Here is a 20,912-nt window from a genome sequence, read left to right on the forward strand (position 1 = left end):
AGAGTATCCAAATTGGAAAGGAAGAAGTAAAACTATCCTTATTTGCAGATGACATCACGCTATACACAGAAAATGTCTGAGACTCCGTAAGAAAGTTACTGGAACTAACAGAAGGATTCGGCAAAACACAGGGCACAAGATCAACACACAAGCATCAGTTCCTCTACGTTATCAGGGACTCTGAAAAGGAAATCAAAAAATCAATACCATTTGCAATAGCCCCCAAAAGTATAAAATACCTAGGAATAAATGCAACCAGAGATGTAAAAAAAAAAAAACTTACACAAGGAAAACTAAAATAAGACACCACTTCAAGACACTGAAATGGAAAAACACTCCATGTTCATGGACTGGAAGATTTAACACTGTGAAAATGTCAATACTAACAAAAACAATCTATTGATGTAATGGGATCCTGATCCAAATCCCAACAACATTCTTTAATGAAATGGAAAAATCAGTCTCCGATTTTACACGGAAAGGAAGGAGGCCCTGAATAGCTAAAGCAATATTGAAGAATAAGAACAAAATTGGAGGCCTCACACCTTGTGATCTCAAAATTAACTATACAGCCACAGTAATCAAAACTGCCTGGTACTGATTCAATTACAGACAACAGACCAATGGGACAGAATTGAAAACCCAGAAGTAAAATCATCCCATCTACAGGCAGCTGATCTTCAACAAAGGGTCAAAGTCCATTCAATGGGGAAGAAACAGTCTGTTTAACAAACTGGAAACCCACAAGCTGAAAAATGCATCAGGATCTACTTATACCATGCACAAAAACTAACTCAAAATGGATCAAAGACCTAAATGTTAAAGCTAAAACTATAAAGTTCCTGGAAGATAACATAGGATCAAAACTAGGGGACCTAATTCTCAGCATAAACAGTCTATCAAACAATACTAAAAATGTACAAACAACAGAAGATAAATTAGATAACTGGGAACCACTAAAACTTAAATATTTAAGCTCATCAAAAGACTTTACCAAAAGAGTAAAAAGAGAACCTACAGGCTGGGAAAAAATCTTTGGCAAGGACGTATTTGGTAAGGGTCTGATCTCTAAAATATATAGACAACTTCAACAATTCAGCCGCAAAAAGGGAAACACACCAATCATAAAATAGGCAAAGGACATGAACAGACACTTCACCAGAGAGGACATTCAGGCAGCCAACAAACACATAAAGAGACATTTGCAATCATCAGCCATTAGAGAGATGCAAATCAAAACTACGATGAGATACCATCTCACCCCTGCAAAAACAGCAATCATCAAAAAACCAAACCAAATCCGTTGCCGTCATTACAATAAAAAACCCCAGAAAACAAAGAATGCCAGCGAGGTTTTGGAGGGACTAGAATTCTTATACATTGCTGGTGGGATTGTGAAATGGTATAACCACTAAGGAAAACAGTATGTCACTTCCTTAAAAAGCTAGAAATAGAAATACCTCATGATCCAGCAATCCCACTCTTAGGTACATATCCTATAGAAGTAAGAGCTGTTACACGAATAGACATATGCACACCCACGGTTCACGGCAGCATCATTAACAACAGCAAAAAGATGGAAACAACCTAAGTGCTCCTCGACGGATGAATGGATAAACAAATTGTGGTACATACATACAGTGGAATGCTATAATAATACAACTATAAGACTAATGAGTCCACGAAACATCTGATAACATGGTTGAATCTGGGGGACATGATGCTGAGTGAAATAAGTCAATCACAAAAAGAAAGATATTATATGGTCCCACTATTATAAAAAGTCAAGAGACACATACATACAGAAAGCAAAGTTCTCTGACGGTTACCAGGGGCAGGAAGGAGATGGAGAGAGAATTACTTTCTAGATAACAGACACTTGTTACTTTTGGTGATGGGAAAGCTGAGTCCCAATTTGGGTGACGTCAGTACAACTTGATCAAGGTAAATAAAGACAGTAAGTACATGAGGAAAAAAAAAAAAGCACGCTCACAGGCTCTACCTATTTTACCCAATCCCAACGTTTCTGTTCAGTAGGGGGGCACAACCCAAAGGGCCTTTAAAAAGAAAAAAAAAAGCCCAGTTGATTTTGATACATGGGGTTTGTCAACTTTGAAAAACCTTGAGAAAAGCTCTCAATATCAAGCCACAATAGGAATATTTGGCAGTAAAATAGACCTAAAAGTACATCAATATTCACGTAATTAGTTGCATGTGTCTCATTAACCAATGCTATTTCATTTTTTTCAAATAATTGTTTCCCATTCTAAAATCATGACCTGCCTTCCCCTTCAATGGCTATTGAAAAATTAACCCTGATTAAGCATTTCCAGATAACGTACATCTTATACCCTAATGGGTAAAAAAGACAAAGCTGAAGATTAAAGAGGTACACAGTGCAAGGAAGGCAGCACTTTCGCAAGACTGTCTGATCAGCCAAAACGGGCGTTTAGAAAATACATACAATTTTTAGGTCAAGCTAAGAACTGCAACGCAAAACTGGTTTGATTCAAATCCATCCCATCCTGAAATGGACAAAATGAAAGCCACAAAAACCTAGGTGTATGATGAGGCACTCTGAAAGGCTCCTGCTTTTCTTTTTAATCAAAGGAATGAAATGAATAAAACCAAACAAAACAAGGACAAAAAAAAAGACCATCACAAACTGATTAATTCACGCTCTAGTATCATCAGAAAAATGAAGCAATCAAAACCGTATGATCCCTACTGCCCATTATCCCAAGTCTAAACTGGAGTTTGCAATACTGGACAAGAGGCAAATTCATAATCTGGTCTCACTCCTTCCCGTCTTATTTTTTACTACTCCCCAAAATAAAGCCACGACTCCTGACAGGCTGCTGTCCAGTCTGTTCTCTCGTCCCTGCCCATCTGTTCAAGATGCTCGCCTCTCTCCAGCTATATCACATCCCACCTTAACGGAATGGCTCAAATCCTATTTCTCTAATAAAATCTTCTAACCCACCGTTTTCCCAACTAAAATACTTACCCTATCTATTCGCATTCTGTTTTAATTTTTCTCTTAAGATTTCTTATTCCTGAGGTGGTATTACTGTTAAGATTAAGGCAGGAACCATGTGGTGTACCACGCAGGAATCAGGCATACCTTTCAGTTATTAGTGCTGAAGAAGAAAATTAGTAACTGACATTTTACTTTGCTTTTAAGGTTTTTCTTATCCAAGGAACCAAACATAAACCATAAATAGCCTGCTAGAACCTGCTCTACAGCAACGTAAACTTGTCTTATCCTACTGGAAAAGGATAGTCAAGAAACCATTACCTCCTAACTTAAATCTCAAAAAGTCCCTTGGCTGGGAGTGGGTGGAGGGCCGAATTATTAGCAGCCAGACCAGAACTAGCAAGGAGTCCTGGTGGTGCAGTGGTTAAGCACTCAGCAGCTAACCAAAAGGTCAGCAGTTTGAACAGTCTGCTTGCATAAAAAGATTACAGCCTTGGAAACCCTATGGGGCAGTTCTACTCTGTCCTATAGGGTCACTATGAGTTGGAACTGACTTGAAGGCAATGGGTTTAGGCAGAAGTAAACTCGTAACAGTAAATCTCAGTAAAGGGAGAAGGCAGAGTTAAGTCAATCGTGTTAAGATTAACCAATGGTTACTCTTCCACGCTTCTCTCTCCTCTTCTCTTCATGAACCCCACTGTATCTAGCTTCTTTGAGCCATTTGCTTTTTCTGCAATCAAAACGGCCTCCCTATGTGCGTATAGAATAATTGCTCAGAATAAGCCTTATGGTTCAAATGCTGGTGACTTCTGATTATTTTTAGCATTAGTCACTCAGGTAAATCAAATCATGACATGCTTCTGTTTATAACCCATGGTTTTTTAGTCCAAATCCCTTTGCCATAGCACATGAAGAAAGTAATATGGTGCCAAGAAAAAGAGCAAATGTTTTGGAACATAACTCTTTCATACTAACCATGTGAACCTGAAGTTAAATTCTGAGATCCCAGTTCCTCAGCTGTGAAATGGGGATATCAATACCTTCTTTACAAAATTACTTGGATTTAATGAAACAATATAGATGAAGTATCTTGCATAATAACCAATAAAAAAAAAACCCATTGCCGTCGAGTCAATTCTGAATCATAGCCACCCTACAGGACCCTTAGGGTTTCCAAGGAGCACCTGGTAGATTCAAGCTGCAGACCTTTTGGTTAGCAGCCGTAACACTTACCCACTACGCTACCAGGGTTTCCATCGTACATGACAGATACACAGAAATACTAGTTCTTTTTATCTCCTTTCCTCTTCCTACAAACATCTCTGAGCTTTACTTCCTGCTTCTCTTATACTGCCAACTTACCTTGTTGAGCCATCCCATACTATTTCCCACTCATGCCTCAGGGCCTTGAAACAAACGTGCTTTTCCAGTTTGTAAATACTACCTTATACTTGGTAAACTTACTACTCATCCTTCAAGCACCAGGTTCACTACCACCTCCTCCTCTAAGTGAGTCATTCTCCTCCTGGGCCCCCAGAGCACTGTATACATGCTAACATTAAGCTGCTGCCAAACCAAAAAACCCAAACCCACTGCCATCAAGTTGACTGCAACTCATAACAACCCTATAGGAAAAAGTAGAACTTCCCCATAAGGTTTCCAACACTGTAATCGTTGTAGAAGGCAACGGCCATGCCCTTCTCCCATGGAGCAGCTGGTGGGTTCAAACTGCCAACCTTTACGTTACTAGCCAGTGTCATAATTACTTATTTTTGAACTCTTCTTCCATTAGTTTTTTTTTTTATATATATAATTTTTATTGTGCTTTAAGTGAAAGTTTACAAATCAAGTCAGTCTCTCACACAAAAACCCATATACACCTTGCTACATACTCCCAATTACTCTCCCCTGAGACACCCTGCTCTCTCCCTCCCCTCTCTCTTTTCCTGTCCATTTCTCCAGCTTCTAACCTCCTCCACCCTCTCATCTCCCCTCCAGGCAGGAGAGGCCAACATAGTCTCAAGTGTCCACCGGATCCAAGAAGCACACTCCTCACCAGCATCCCTCTCCAACCCACCGTCCAGTCCAATCCATGTCTGAATAATTGGCTTCAGGAATGGTTCCTGTCCTGGGCCAACAGAAGGTCTGGGGGCCATGACCACTGACGTCCTTCTAGTCTCAGTCAGACCAGTAAGTCTGGTCTTATGAGAATCTGGGGTCTGCATCCCACCACTCTCCTGCTCCCTCAGGGGTTCTCTGTTGTGTTCCCTGTGAGGGCAGTCATCAGTTGTAGCCAGGGACCATCTACTTCTTCTGGTCTCTGGATGATGTAGTCTCTGGTTCATGTGGCCCTTTCTGTCTCTTGGGATCGCAGTTACCTTGTGTCCTTGGTGTTGTTCATTCTCCTTTGATCCAGGTGGGTTGAGACCAATTGATGCATCTTAGATGGCTGCTTGCTAGCGTTTAAGACCCCAGACGCCACTCTTCAAAGTGGGATGCAGAATTTTGTGTTAATAGATTTTATTAAGACAACTGACTTAGATGTCCCCTGAAACCATGGTCCCCAGACCCCTGCCCCTGCTACACTGGCCTTCGAAGCATTCAGTTTATTCAGGCAACTTCTTTGCTTTTGGCTTAGTCCAATTGTGCTGACCTCCCCTGTATTGTGTGCCGTCTTTCCCTTCACCTAAAGTAGTTCTTACCTACTATCTAATTAGTGAATACCCCTCTCCCACCCTCCCTCCCTCCACCCTCTCGTAACCACAAAAGAATGTTTTCTTCTCAGTTTAAACTATTTCTCAAGCTCTTATAATAGTGGTCTTACACAATATTTGTCCTTTTGCACCAACTGACTAATTTCACTCAGCATAATGCCTTCCAGGTTCCTCCATGTTATAAAATGTTTCACAGATTCCTCACTGTTCTTTATCCATGCGTAGTATTCCATTGTGTGACTATACCGTAATTTATTTATCCATTCATCCGTTGATGGGCACCTTGGTTGCTTCCATCTTTTTGCTATTGTAAACAGTGCTGCAGTAAACACGGGTGTGCATGTATCTGTTCGTGTAAAGGCTCTTATTTCTCTAGGATATGTTCCAAGGAGTGGGATTGCTGGATCCTATGGTAGTTCTATTTCTAGCTTTTAGAGGAAGCACCAAATTGATTTCCAAAGTGGTTGTACCATTTGACATTCCCACCAGCAGTGCAGAAGTGTTCCAATCTCTCCACAGCCTCTCCAACATTTATTCTGTTGTGTTTTTTGGATTAATGCCAGCCTTGTTGGAGTGAGATGAAATCTCATTGTAGTTTTGATCTGCATTTCTCTAATGGCTAATGATCGTGAAGATTTCCTCATACATCTGTTAGCTACCTGAATGTCTTCTTTAGTGAAGTGTCTGTTCATATCTTTTGCCCCTTTTTTAATGGGGTTATTTGTCTTTTTGCAGTTGAGTTTTTGCAGTATCATGTAGATTTGAGATCAGGTACTGATCAGAAATGTCATAGCTAAAAACTTTTTCCCAGCCTGTAGGTAGTCTTTTAATTCCATTAGTTTTTAAACTCCTCTAACTCATCAAAAAAAAAAAAAAAAAAATTTTTTTTAACTCATCAGTACCTCCAATATAAATGCTACATAATGTGCGGTTGGCACTCATATTTTCTTAATGATTAATTAATAAATTGTCTAAACACCAACTCAGGTATGGCATCAAAGTGTCCAGAAGTCAACGGTGTGAGTTTCAACTTACAACTTACAAGTTAACTGGAAAAATCAAGGCAGGCTTACAAACTTCCTCCGCAATATCCTAGAAGGCCACAAGGTGGTGCTGTCTACACATGAAAGAGCTTTGTGTGCCTCTTCAGTCCCACTTCTAAAGGAAGAAGCTAGTAAAGGTGATCCAGTTGAAGGTGACAATGTATTAAACAGATGCTGATGCTGAAAGAATGGCGCTAACAAAAAGAAACTGATTAAATCAGTGAACGCAATTATTAGAGGGTGAGACAGTAACTTATAAAAAAAGGCTATTCAGCCGTTAATACAATATAAAAGTTTAAGTAGACCCTGACCAACCAAAAACTCTGCTCATGGCAATCAAGGCAAGGAGAACAGTAATGGTTCAGACTGTGTGTCAACTTGGCTGGGCCATGATTCTCAGCGTTTATATGTGACTCCCATGATGGAATCTGCTGTGAGCAGCCAATCAGTTAAAGGCGAGTTTCCTTGGAGGTGTTGCCTGCATCCGAATATAAGCAGACATTCTGGCTTTCTGCTATCTGGATCCTGCGGCTGCCTCCTATTCTCCTGACCACTGGTTCTTTGGACTTGAGCTACCAGCTTATCTGCTGACCTTGGGATCTGCAGACCTTCACAACCTGTGAGTAGGCACCCTGCCCTCTGACCTGCTCATCTTGAGTTCACCAGCCCCTGCAGCTACGTGAATGAGGAGAAGCCCTGCAGTCTGGCCTGCCAATGTTGGGATTCATCGATCTTCACAGCCCGTGAGCAAGAGCCCTGCTCTCCAACCTGCTGGTCTTGGGTTCACCAGCACCTGTGGCTACGTGAATCAAGAGAAGCATCCATCCTGACCCTCATACTTGCAACGTTCCAGCCTCTACAATCGCGTGAGCTGCTTCCTTGATATATATCTCTATATTTTTTTATATATGTATTTATACGCTCTACTGGTTTTGCTTCTCTAGAGAACCCAGCCTGAGACAGGGACCACGAATGACTAGAAGGAAAGAGAAGAGAGTTGTGACAAAATGGAGTGGAGGGACAGGGAGGTAGCTGTAGGCAAAGGATACTGAGCCAGGCATAACATCTGGCTCCAAACAGGCCCCTCTTGCCAACTACAAACATGAGCATCTAAATCTTCTGGAGAGAAGGTAACAAACAAAAACTGAAAAAACGGTGCCCACATAAAATTCACAAAATCTGAGAGAGTCAGTGGTCTCTAAAATTATTCTGACAAAACATGGCAAGAAGAGGGTACTGGCACAAACCAGAAGTGATTAGAGGAGGGAAGAAGCACCTGTACAACATTTTGCCTGGGCAACATTAACAAGGGCATTAGGGCACAGAGAAGCAAAGAGCCAGCAATCACCTGGTGAATGAGAACGACTGGCCATGAGCACCGTGAAACATGCAGAGACAGGTTAGGGAGACACTTCAGAAGAGCTGGCCATACAGCTGTCACTGAGAGATTAGGTACAACTGAAAACCACAGACAGCACAAAAATCCAATATTTCAGAAAAAAGGGTTTCGTTATACTAGTCAGGATATTACGCCACAGAGAACCATGTTTAAGCGACAAAACTGTTGGGGTCTAGGAGAAATGGAGATAAGATTCTTACTACCTACAGGCCCATATTTTGAACTAAAAAACTAGAAAGGGAAATAAAATGAAGACCAACAAAGGTTCCAAAATCTAGGTGGAGACAATCAGCAAGGAATCCCAGAGGGCCAGCTATCAGTGACCAGAAATAGAAAAACATGTTTTTTTCCTGTATCTACTGTCTCAAGCAACATCAGCCAAACAAACGTGCCAGGAAACAGAAAGTCCTCTAGGGAGCTTCTCCCTCTCCGCAACCTATGTTCACATTCCGTGAGTCCTCCTTGCAAGGATCTATAAACTGAAGTCCTCTGCTGAGGTCAGGGCCTAATCTTTTCTCTCTGTACTGTCGTACCTTTCTGACTGGCTTACACGGGTAAACTAAAGTATGTGATTATCCCTGAGAACATCCAAAATAAGTGATTATCCCAACATTCAAAAAAAAAAAAAATAAGAACTTTGCTTATTTAAAACAAATTATCCCTTTTTGGGGGTCCAGCAAATAGTTCATATTGAATACTTGTCAAGCCCTTTGAGGCTTCAGACTCTCCAGCCCTATTTCCAAGATTAAACCAACTGCTATTCAGCTGAGTGGGATTTCCTACCAACACATTGTTCCACGGCTTAAAGAAAGAAGTTGCAACAATGGCCACCTTCCAATATGCAGACGACTCTGCGGATACACAGAAATGTTCATCTTTTTCACAAATACATCACATCACTTCTGTTACTGAATTTTTAGCAAAGTTTAGTAACTATTTGTATTTTTGCTCCTCTGGCACAGCTCTTAGTTATAAGCTCAAAGACACAGCAATCTCCATTATTTATTTCTGTATGGCCAATGGCACAGAGCAAGCGCACTAGATAAATGAATGCGACATACATAGCACAGTAAGCAACCTTAACAATTATCCAGGTCAAGGGAAATGTGAAGTACACACACCACCTGTACTAGGGCATGAAGCATAGAACATATTTTAGAAAAAGCCCTACCAAAAGTTAGAGGTTTCAGCATTTACATTTTAACCTTCAGAACAACAATACTACAAATTATATATTCCGTAATTTTTAATCATACATAAATGAGGGCACTGGGTAAATGTATATAAATGATATAGAAATGCTCACAGATATGAAAAAAACTAACACATTTAAAAAGTAGAGGATAACTTTTTGTTCTTCTTCCTAAAAGTTCTGAACTATAAGAAAATTACTTCCCTTTTAAAAGAGGCCCCGGATAAATAAGACATTACTGAAAAAGAACAAAGTGGGAGGCCTTACTTTACCTGATTTTAGAACCTATTATACCACCACAGTAGTCAAAACAGCCTGGTACTGGTACAACAACATATACATAGACCAACGGAACAGAATTGAGAATCCAGACATAAATCCATCCACATATGACCAATTGGTATTGGACAAAGGCCCCAAAACAGTTAAATGGGGAAAAGACAGTCTTTTTAACAAATGGTGTTGGCATAACTGGATATCCATCTGCAAAAAAATGAAACAAGACCCATACCTCACTCCATGGACAAAAACTAACTCAAAGTGGATCAAAGACCTAAATATAAAATCTAAAATGATAAAGATCATGGAAGAAAAAATAGGGACGTTAGGAGCCCTAATACATGGCATAAACATTATATGAAACATTATAAAGAATGTAGAAGAAAAACTAGATAACTGGGAGCTCCTAAAAATCAAACACCTATGCTCATCCAAAGACTCCACCAAAAGAATAAAAAGACTACTACACACTGGGAAAAAGTTTTTCACTATGACATTTCTGATCAGCGCCTGATCTCTAAAATCTACATGATACTGCAAAAACTCAACTGCAAAAAGACAAATAACCCCATTAAAAAAGGGGCAAAAGATATGAACAGACACTTCACTAAAGAAGACATTCAGGTAGCTAACACATATATGAGGAAGTGTTCACAATCATTAGCCATTAGAGAAATGCAGATCAAAACTACAATGAGATTTCATCTCACTCCAACAAGGCTGCCATAAATCCGAAAAACACAAAACAGTAAATGTTAGAGAGGCTGTGGAGAGATTGGAACACTTCTACACTGCTGGTGGGAATGTCAAATGGTACAACCACTTTGGAAATCAATTTGGTGCTTCCTTAAAAAGTTAGAAATAGACCTACCATAGGATCCAGCAATCCCACTCCTTGGAACATATCCTAGAGAAATAAGAGCCTTTACACGAACAGATACATGCACACCCGTGTTTACTGCAGCACTGTTTACAATAGCAAAAAGATGGAAGCAACCAAGGTGCCCATCAACGGATGAATGGATAAATAAATTACGGTATAGTCACACAGTGGAATACTACGCATGGATAAAGAACAGTGAGGAATCTGTGAAACGTTTTATAACATGGAGGAACCTGGAAGGCATTATGCTGAGTGAAATTAGTCAGTTGGTGCAAAAGGACAAATATTGTGTAAGACCACTATTATAAGAGCTTGAGAAATAGTTTAAACTGAGAAGAAAACATTCTTTTGTGGTTACGAGAGGGTGGAGGGAGGGAGGGTGGGAGGGGGTACTCACTAATTAGATAGTAGGTAAGAACTACTTTAGGTGAAGGGAAAGACAGCACACAGTACAAGGGAGGTCAGCACAATTGGACTAAGCCAAAAGCAAAGAAGTTTCCTGAGTAAACTGAATGCTTCGAAGGCCAGTGTAGCAGGGGCAGGGGTCTGGGGACCATGGTTTCAGGGGACATCTAAGTCAATTGTCTTAATAAAATCTATTAACAAAACATTCTGCATCCCACTTTGAAGAGTGGCGTCTGGGGTCTTAAACGCTAGCAAGCAGCCATCTAAGATGCATCAACTGGTCTCAACCCACCTGGAGCAAAGGAGAATAAACAACACCAAGGACACAAGGCGATTATGATCCCAAGAGACAGGAAGGGCCACATGAACCAGAGACTGTATCATCCTGAGACCAGAAGAAGTAGATGGTCCCCGGCTACAACCGATGACTGCCCTCACAGGGAACACAACAGAGAACCCCTGAGGGAGCAGGAGAGTAGTGGGATGGCAGACCCCAAATTCTCGTAAGACCAGACTTACTGGTCTGACTGAGACTAGAAGGACCCCAGTGGTCATGGCCCCCAGACCTCCTGTTGGCCCAGGACAGGAACCATTCCCAAAGCCAACTCTTCAGACATGGATTGGACTGGACAATGGGTTGGAGAGGGATGCTGGTGAGGAGTGTGCTTCTTGGATCAGGTGGACACTTGAGACTATGTTGGCATCTCCTGCCTGGAGGGGAGATGAGAGGGTGGAGGGGGTTAGAGGCTGGTGAAATGGACACGAAGAGAGAAAGTGGAGGGATAAAGTGGGCTGTCCCATTAGGGGGAGAGTAATTGGGAGTGTGTAGCAAGGTGTATATGGGTTTTTGTGTGAGAGACTGACTTGATTTGTAAACTTTCACTTAAAGCAGAATAAAAATTATTAAAAAAAAAAAAAAAAGAAAGAAAAGAAAATTACTTCCCTTTTATACTTAAGAACTCTTGGTGAGGGAGTGCTATTTTAACACTAAGTTTTTTGGAAGATATTACCCAGTCAATAGTGACTCGATTACAAGGGCTAACCCACTGCCATGAAATCAATTCCTACTCATAGTGACCCTACAGGACAGCAAAGAACTGCCTCATAGACTTTCCAAGGAGCACCTGGTGGATCTGAACTGCCGAACCTTTGGTTAGCAGCCATAGCACTTAAGCACTATGCCCCCAGGGTTTCCTTACAAGGGCTATGTACCAACAAATAGGATAAAAAGTAGAGTCAGTAATATTTCTGATAACTGATGAAAATATTAAAGGCACCTGAGCTTCATTTTGAAACTATGAGATACAGGAGATACCCAACTTTTTAAAAAATTGCGGTAAGTCACTTAACCAACAGAGTGCTCAATATAAACTACTCAAGAGCTAGTAAAGTCAGAAATTCTACCGGTTCCCTACTGCAATCGATCTTGAATTTATAATAAACTTTAAACAATGCAACGTGGAAGTAAAGCGCTGAGAGTTATGTATTCAAAAAACTTTTTTTTAATGGAAGAAAAAAACACCAATACAAATTACGTACTCACTTCAACATAACAATCAAAGATGCAGCTAATCTGAAGATGAAGGATATATATATCCAAGGGTTCAAGACACAATTCATCCAATGTAAAAACCAGAAAACTAAACCCATTGCCATCAACTTGATCCCAACTCACAGGGACCCTATAGGACAGGGTGGAACTACCCTATGCGTTTCTAAGAGCACCTGGTAGAGTCAACTCCCAACCTTTCAATTAGCAGCTGTAGCTCTTAACCACCGCACCACACGGGTTTCCATTCAATTTAAAGGAGAGCCAAACCAGAAAAACTGACTCTCTTTAAAACCATCAAATGGGTTATGAGATTCATTTAAATCTTTCGTGCCTTTGTAAGTTACGTACTACAATTTCATCTTCACAAGCCCATTCCTCATCCAGAGAAAACTGGGGCTCAGAAAATTAACTGAACAAGGCCAGAGACAGAGCCCAATTCAAAGCCAATCCTGCCCAACTCTACTAAAACAGGTACCTTTCAACCTGCAAAGCAGCTTAAAGCTTCACTAACCCGTCGATGCAATTTATCAGAAAATACATAAAGCAATATTTATATATTGTAAATTATTTTAAACATCAATATTTAAGAGGATTTCAGGTTTTTTATTCACTAAGTAGTTTTATCAAAAAAAAAAAAAAAAAGACACAAATAATGTAACACCTAGTGGTGTGTGGTCAATCATCTTATTAGCCCTTTTATCAGGCAGTTAGGCCATAATGTGTATCTATCTAAAGGGTATCTTACTTTGAAATAACAATAAAAATCAGGAACTAACAACAAAGAACAGACTAAATGCCAGTTTCTGTGCTAAGCATGGCAAATAAAGACTAAATACAAATTTCTGTGCTAAGCACGGCAAATAAAAATATGAAACATAAACATGTAATTTATACACTTTTAAAGGAAACCCTGGTGGCATAGTAGTTAAGTGCTACGGCTACTAACCAAAGGGCTGGCAGTTCGAATCCACCAGGCGCTCCTTGGAAGCTCTATGGGGCAGTTCTACTCTGTCTTATAGGGTCGCTGCGAGTCGGAATCAACTCGACGGCATGGGGTTTGGTTCGGTTTGGTGCACTTTTAGAAGTTTTTATTTAAATACTCTTCTGGCCACCATTTAATTAAAAAAATTTTTTTAACTTAAAGACTACTAGAAAATATCACCATATGTACATAAAACAATCCTTCCTATGTCTGTATATATGTAGGCATGTATGCATATGTATATGTATACGTATATGTATATATACACACACACAGTCATATTTATATACTGTACACATCTACATCATAACACACACGGCTTGGTGTATAAACACCCTGCAACTGCAACTCTATGGAAAGGCTAATTTTTTAAACATAGCATTTTTTTAAATAAATGAAAAATCTTAGGTTTCACAATTTTTAATGTAATTTTTCATCACAACTTTTCTATTTTCATCACTATTTTTCTCACAACTGGACCAATAAGCAACATCATGACGAATGGAGAAAAGAGTCAAGTTTTCAAGGATTTCCTTTTACTCAGATCAATCAATGGCCATGGAAGCAACAGTCAAGAAATCAAATGATGTACTGCATTGGGAAAATCTGCCACCAAAGATCTTCTGAAACTGTGAAAATGCAAAGATGTCCCTTTGAGGGCTAAGATGTGCCTAATCCAAGTCGAGGTATTTTCAACTGCCTCAAATGCATGTGACAGCCGGACAATGAATAAGACAGGCCAAAGAACTGATGTCTTTGAACTATGGTGTTGGCAGAGAATATTGAACATACCATCAACCACCAGAAGAATGAACAAATCCATCTTGGAAGAAGTACAACCAGAATACTCCTTAGAAGCAAGGATGGTACTCTGGACAAATCAGGTGGGACCAGTCCCTGGAGAAGGATATCATGCTGGGTAAAGAAGATGGTCAGCGATATAGAGGAAGACCCTCAACAAGATGGAGCTCAAACACAGCAACAATTGCGAGGATGGTGAGGGACCTGACAGTGTTTCATTCTGTTGTATGCAGAGTCCCTGTAAGTTGGAACTGACTCAATGGCACCTAACAACACCAACATTTTTCTTTAAACAACCTACATTTCAAATATTCTTTTTCATAAACTTTTTACTATGAAAACTTTTAAACATATATAGACAAAATTCTATAATGAATCTCCACTGACCCATCACCCAACTTAAATGATTATCAACTCCCATCTGCCAAAAATCAGTACAAGAACATAGGATGGAGATAGTATTTTTTAAAAACACAGCTTTTTAAATGATATGGAACCTCCTTAAAAAGCTAGAAATAGAAATACCATTCAATCCAGCAATCCCACTCCTTGGAATATATCCTAAAGAATTAAGAGCCATCATGCAAACAGACATATGCACACACATGTTCACCCCAACGTTGTTCACAACAGCAAAAAGACGCAAATAAACTAAATGTCCATCAGCAGATTAGATAAACCATGGTACGTACACGCAATGGAATGCTACACAATGATGAAGAGCAATGATGAATCTGCAAAACGTCTCACACTATGGATGAATCTGGAGGGCGTTATATGCTGAGTGAAATAAGTCAATCAAAGAAAGGACAAATATTGTTACAGACTACTATCATAAAAATCCAAGAAAAGGTTTACACACGGAAAAACAATCTTTGATGGTTACAAGGGAGGGGAAAGGAAGGGAGACCATGAACTAGATAGTAGACAAGTGTAACTTCGGTGTAGGTAAAGACAACATGCAATAGGGGAAGTCAGTACTACCTTACCAAGGTAAAGTCACAGAAGCTTCTTAGACACATTCAAACACCTTGAGGGACTGAGTAAATGGGGCTGAGGCAGGAGGCCCTGGTCTGGGGGGACATCTAGGTCAAATGGCATAACATAGTTCATAAAGAAAATGTTCTACATCCTACTTTGGTGTGTAGCATCTGGGGTGGGGGTGGGGGTGTCTTAAAAGATTTCGAGTGGCCATCTAAAAGACACCTACTGGTCCCATCCCGTGCAGAGCAAAGGAGAATGAAAAAAACCAAAGACACAGGAAAATACTAGTCCAAAAGACTAACGGACCACACGAACTAGAGCTTCCACCAGCCTGAGCCCAGAAAAACTAAATGGTGCCTGGCTACCACCACTAACAGCCCTGACAGGGATCACAATAGAGGGATCTGGACAGAGCAGGAGAAAAATATAGAACAAAACTCAAATTTACAATTAAAAAAAGACCAGACTTACTGGTCTGACAGAGACTAGAGGAACCCCCAAGACTATGGCCCCCAGAAACCCTGCTAACTCAAAACTGAAGCCACTCCCGAAGTCCACCTTTCAGCCAAAGATTACACAGGCCTATAAAACAAACAATAACAACACCTGTGAGGAACGTGCTTCTTAGTTCAATCATGAGACCAAACGGGCAACGGCTAACCAAAAGCAAAGATGAGTAAGCAGGAAAAGATAGGAAACTTGGACAAATGGATACAGGGAACCTGTGATGTAAAGAGAAAGGGGGAGAGTGCTGACACATTCTGGAGATTGCAACCAATGTCACACAACAATCTGTGTATACATTTTTGAATGAGAAAATAATTTGCACTGCGAACTTTCACCTAAAGTACAGTAAAATAAAATAAAAAGAGACTGTTTTAAACTTAGGAAGATAAACGTAAATTTCAGAGTAACTACAAAGAAAATCATTAAATCTACTCATCAAAATAAAGATGAAAATCAAGACTCAGTAAACATAAAATCAACAAGGAACAACATAGAAAAAAAGTTCATAAACAAAAAGAAAATCAGCACAGGAAATTAAATGGACAAAGGAATCACTAATGCTACAAAAAAAAAAAAAAAGGCCTAACAAAACAGCATCAGGAAATTCAGGCCTATGGATAATCCCTCTGAATGTACATGGTTCACATACACCAGTCAAGAGACAGAGTGTGCCAGGATAGATTAGAAAACATGGCCCATCAGTATGTTGTCTACAAGAGACACACCTTAGAGACAAAGACATAGATGGGTTAAAAATCAAAGGATGGAAGAATATATCAAGCACAGTAACCAAAAGACAGCAGGACTGGCAATAATAATCTGATAAAATAGACTAAGTCAAAATCCATTATAAGAGACAAAGAAAGGGAATTAAGCATAATAAATATTTACACACCCAGTGACAAAGCTCCAAAATACATAAGAGAAACTCTAACAGAATTGGAAATATACATACAGTTCTACAGTAATAGGGACCTTAACACATCACTTTCGATGATGGGGCAGAGCAACTAGAAAGAAACTCAATGAAGATACAGAAGCTGTAAATACCACAATCAACCAACTCAACCTCATATACAGAACACACCACCCACCAGCATCAAAGCACACGATCTTGTTCAATGCATATGGATCATTCTCCAGACAGACCATATTTTAGGTTACAAAGCAAGACTGAATAAATCCAAAAACATCGAAATAATACAAAAGTTTATCTACTCTGATCATAATGCTATAAAACTAGAAATCATTAACAGAAAGAACCAGGAATATCTAGGATCCTGGGGGAATACAGGTCAAACAATTTGCACTGTACAAGAAAAAAGGGCATCTCTTCCTCCTGGTAGCACAGTGGTTAAGAGCTTGGCTGCTGACCAGGAAGTGAGCAGTTCGAATCCATCAGCCACTCTTTGGAAACCCTACGGGGTACTTCTTTATAACTCTGTCCTATAGGGTCGCTATGAGTTGGAATAGATGAAATGGCAATGAGTTTCCTCCTGGCAGCATGACTGAGACAAAAAGAAGAGACAATTTGCCATAGCTGCTGTGAGGACAGACGACCAAGTCAACAAGCGAAAAGACTGCTAAAAAGCAACGAGGGCTCAGCTGAGGCTTCAAGGTCTAAATTGCACATTTACAGATTTAAATGAAAATGTTTTAAAAGATTCAATACGTCTCGACGCAGCTCTAAACAAGCTCTTTTATAGAGGAGCAATTTTCTCTCCTGGAATAAGGCGAAGTAAACTCCTTAACAAAGCGCTAGGAAAACTCTTGAACACCAAAGCATTCAGTCAGACATGCGTGGAGAAAAAAGGCACTGAGGAGAGAGCAGGTACGTGTGCTGAATTTCTGATCTAAAGGCTTCTAGCACTTTCAATGTAGATACTTATTAAGCTGAAAGTGAGGATGGCTGGTCATTAAAAAAACAACTAAATCTGAACCGACAGCTTTAAAAACCCCATTTCCATGTTGTACTATGAGATCGCTCCAGGGACTAAGAATTTTTCACAAGAACAAATTCCCAACTGGTGACTCTGCTGCTTGTGGATGGTACCTTTTCCTATTATTTACCCAGTGATTTTTATAAACACGTTCATCTAAGTTGAAATTCTTAAATATCTCTAAATTAAGATCCCTCAGGCCAGGAATCTGTATTACCCTTCTTAGTATTCCCAAACCTACAAAATACCTGGCACATGGCGAAAAATCAATAAACAAAAGGAAAGTAGAAATTACATGATATACTTGTCCAATGTGCTAAATTCACGTAAGTTCATCTAACTTCTTTCTGCAAATGAATACAACTAGATTCTAAGGGAGCAATTCTCAGTTTTTTTTAATTCAATTTTATCAGAACCACAACTCTCCTCCAAGCCCCAGTACAAGCTTAGAACAGCACTGTTATCACCTTGTTGGTTGTGAGAGTTACAACATCACTATTCACGATTCCTTTCTAACGAAAGTGTGAAGCATCTAAAAAATGGAGACCGAAATGTAAGTTATTGAGGCAATTCTGATGATGACAACGGTATCAGCAGCTGACATTCAAGGCTCCAAGCACTGTGTACGGATTACTGCATCTCATCCTCACACCAACCCTGCAGGGTAGGCATGATTCTTTCCATTTTACAGATGAGAAAAATGAGGTAGAGAGGTGGGTCAAAAGATGATTATATTTACTGCTGAAATTATTAGAATCACAGAAGTCACGAGCACACAGACATAATAAGGAAAATGGTTACTCATCTCTTGGTCATAAAATCAGTCTTTGATGGTCTGACTACATGTGTACTTTCAACTAAGCTGAAGAGAGAGTGAGAAAGGACAAGTCACTTCCCTACGAGGTAAGGACAACAGGCCAAAAGAGGGGTGCTATTCTTAAGTTATCACAGATGGACATGCACTTACATGGCCAGGAGGAGCAGAATCAGGTCTGTTCAAGGATCACTGAAAAATCTGCTTCAATTATCCTTCGTCACAAGATTGGCAGAATACTAGGAATATGATAAAGTACATCTATAGTCTATGAATTTTTGGTGTCAGGCAACCACGATCTATTTAATATCCATAGATTTTTCGCTGCTTACTGACACTGTCACTAACTCCAACTAGTTAAATACAAGCAATTGTTACAGCTGGCTCCAAACTCCAGAGACAAATTCGAATACTTCAACGATATTGAAGGATTTTTTTTAAGTGTGGATGATAATACTGTGGTTATGTTATTTTTTAAGTCTTTACATTTTAAAGACATATATCAAAATAATTATGAGTAAACTGATACAATGTCTGGGATTGACTTCAAAATAATTTATGGGAACTGGGAGTGGGGAAATGAGAGAAAAAACAAAACTGGCCATATTGACAATCTTGCATAGGTGATGAATACCCTTATTAAAAAAAAAAAAAAAAGAAGAACTATTGCCATCAAGTCGATTCCGACTCATAGCAACCTTATAGGACAGAGTAGAACTGCCCCAGTGGGTTTCCAAGGAGCACATGGTGGATCTGAACTGCTGATCTTTAGGTTAGCAGCCGAGTTCATAATCACTACGCCACCAGGGCCCTATGATGAGTACAGGGGAGTCCATTATACTACTATCTCTAATTTTGTGTGTTTACAATTTTTCTTCTGTTGTACATAGGGTCCCTATGAGTCAGAACCAACTCAACAGCACCTAACAACATAATTTTCCAAAATAATAAGTTATTTAGGTGGGGAAAAATTCATTTCCAGCCACCTAAAAAATCAAGAAAATTTTGTTTAAAGAATCAAGACAAACTTTTTTAGCAACACATTCACAAGTAATTACCACCGTAGCCTGCCTCTTCTCTTGGTTTATCACCCTGGCTCACACCACGAGCCAGTGGCACTAACCCTGCCATCAGATCAGACCCTTCCACCTATCCACGTCCCTGTACATCCCACACCTTTGCTAAGTCTTCTCAGACCACAGGACACACTTTTAAGACCTAGTTAAAGGGCCACTTCCTTGTGTTTCTTGGTCCTTAGTTCATATCCTTAGTGTTTCAGGGTTATTTTTATTAGGGTTTTTTGTTTTTGTTGTTTTCCTTTTATATCTACCTCCCCCAAAAGATATTCTACCCTTGGGGGTCAGAATATGCGTTTTATTTCATTAAATATTCCCTATAATATGGAAAGTAGTAATTATGAAAAAGTCAACAAAACAGTCACTCATGGCAAACATTAGCAAAATAATATCTAATAAACCACAGATTATACATCGCTAATACAATAATGTTTATTATGTACTTATCACATTCCTTAGAAAAAAAATCAATGGCTATTTTTTAAGGAATATGTTGTACATCTTGAGATGAATATCAATTATTATTAAAAGAAGAAACTGTGGCCAAAGAGATGTAGGGAGTTCAGTGTCCAAACACACAAAAGGACTCAGCCAAAACAAGTGAGAGTTTAGATGTGGATACGGATGTGAACTTACCAGTGAAGGACTGTAAACTTCTACTTTACGATAGGAAACAGCTGAAATGTCCCACATTTCTATTGCAAAAACAAGTTGGGCCTGACTCAGCAAGCTACCAATACTACTACTCTGATACCTTAGGAAATTATTTATATCTCACCGCATTATACACTGTACAAAGAGAAAGGAAACACCTACTAGTATAAAACTTCATTTGCTTCGTGTCTTTCATATCTCACAGTTTCACACATTAATCTGTAAAAGAAAGAAAGAAATGAGTTCAACATCTGTTGTCAAATAATATTAGTTTAAAATTTTAAATAAGTCATATACTCTAGAATGTTAAAATTTATTTGGCTTGTCGTAATCATTTACTAGTCTCAATGTAAATATTTACGATAAATATTTTTGGTTCCTGTGTTAACAAAGTCAAATTAAAAAAATAAAATCTAGTTAAGAGATGCTAATAAAAAAAAAATTTAGATGTCGCCTTTGCAATGTTTATTTTATGGGAACCGAAACTATGTATTTTATACTTTGTGAACTACATCTGGATAAATTAAGTTAGAATGAGAATGAGAAGGAACCTAAAAGTCAGAAAGGGAAACCTAATAATTTTAAAAGTGATAGCGTCATTCTCAGTCCGACATTAATGTTACCGAACAGTATGGAATTTCAGGCAAGAGCAGGCTTTTATTAACTCAGTATTTTTTACAACTAATGACTACGTGAAGACTTTACAAGTT

At 39.3% G+C, this 20,912-nt stretch overlaps 1 protein-coding gene across 11 annotated transcripts in view; it reads right to left on the minus strand.

The window, feature by feature from the left end:
* RAPGEF2 (Rap guanine nucleotide exchange factor 2) overlaps positions 1-20,912 on the minus strand; it is a 304,930-nt gene that overhangs the window by 173,055 nt on the left and 110,963 nt on the right. For all 11 annotated transcript variants that reach the window (XM_049905401.1, XM_049905405.1, XM_049905397.1 and 8 more), the window contains exon 3: positions 20,365-20,421. In XM_049905401.1, coding sequence (XP_049761358.1) covers positions 20,365-20,421 — 57 coding nt within the window. The remainder of the gene's footprint in view (positions 1-20,364; positions 20,422-20,912) is intronic.

This window comes from Elephas maximus, chromosome 13, assembly GCF_024166365.1.
Source record: "Elephas maximus indicus isolate mEleMax1 chromosome 13, mEleMax1 primary haplotype, whole genome shotgun sequence".
Classification (NCBI taxonomy): Eukaryota; Metazoa; Chordata; class Mammalia; order Proboscidea; family Elephantidae; genus Elephas; species Elephas maximus.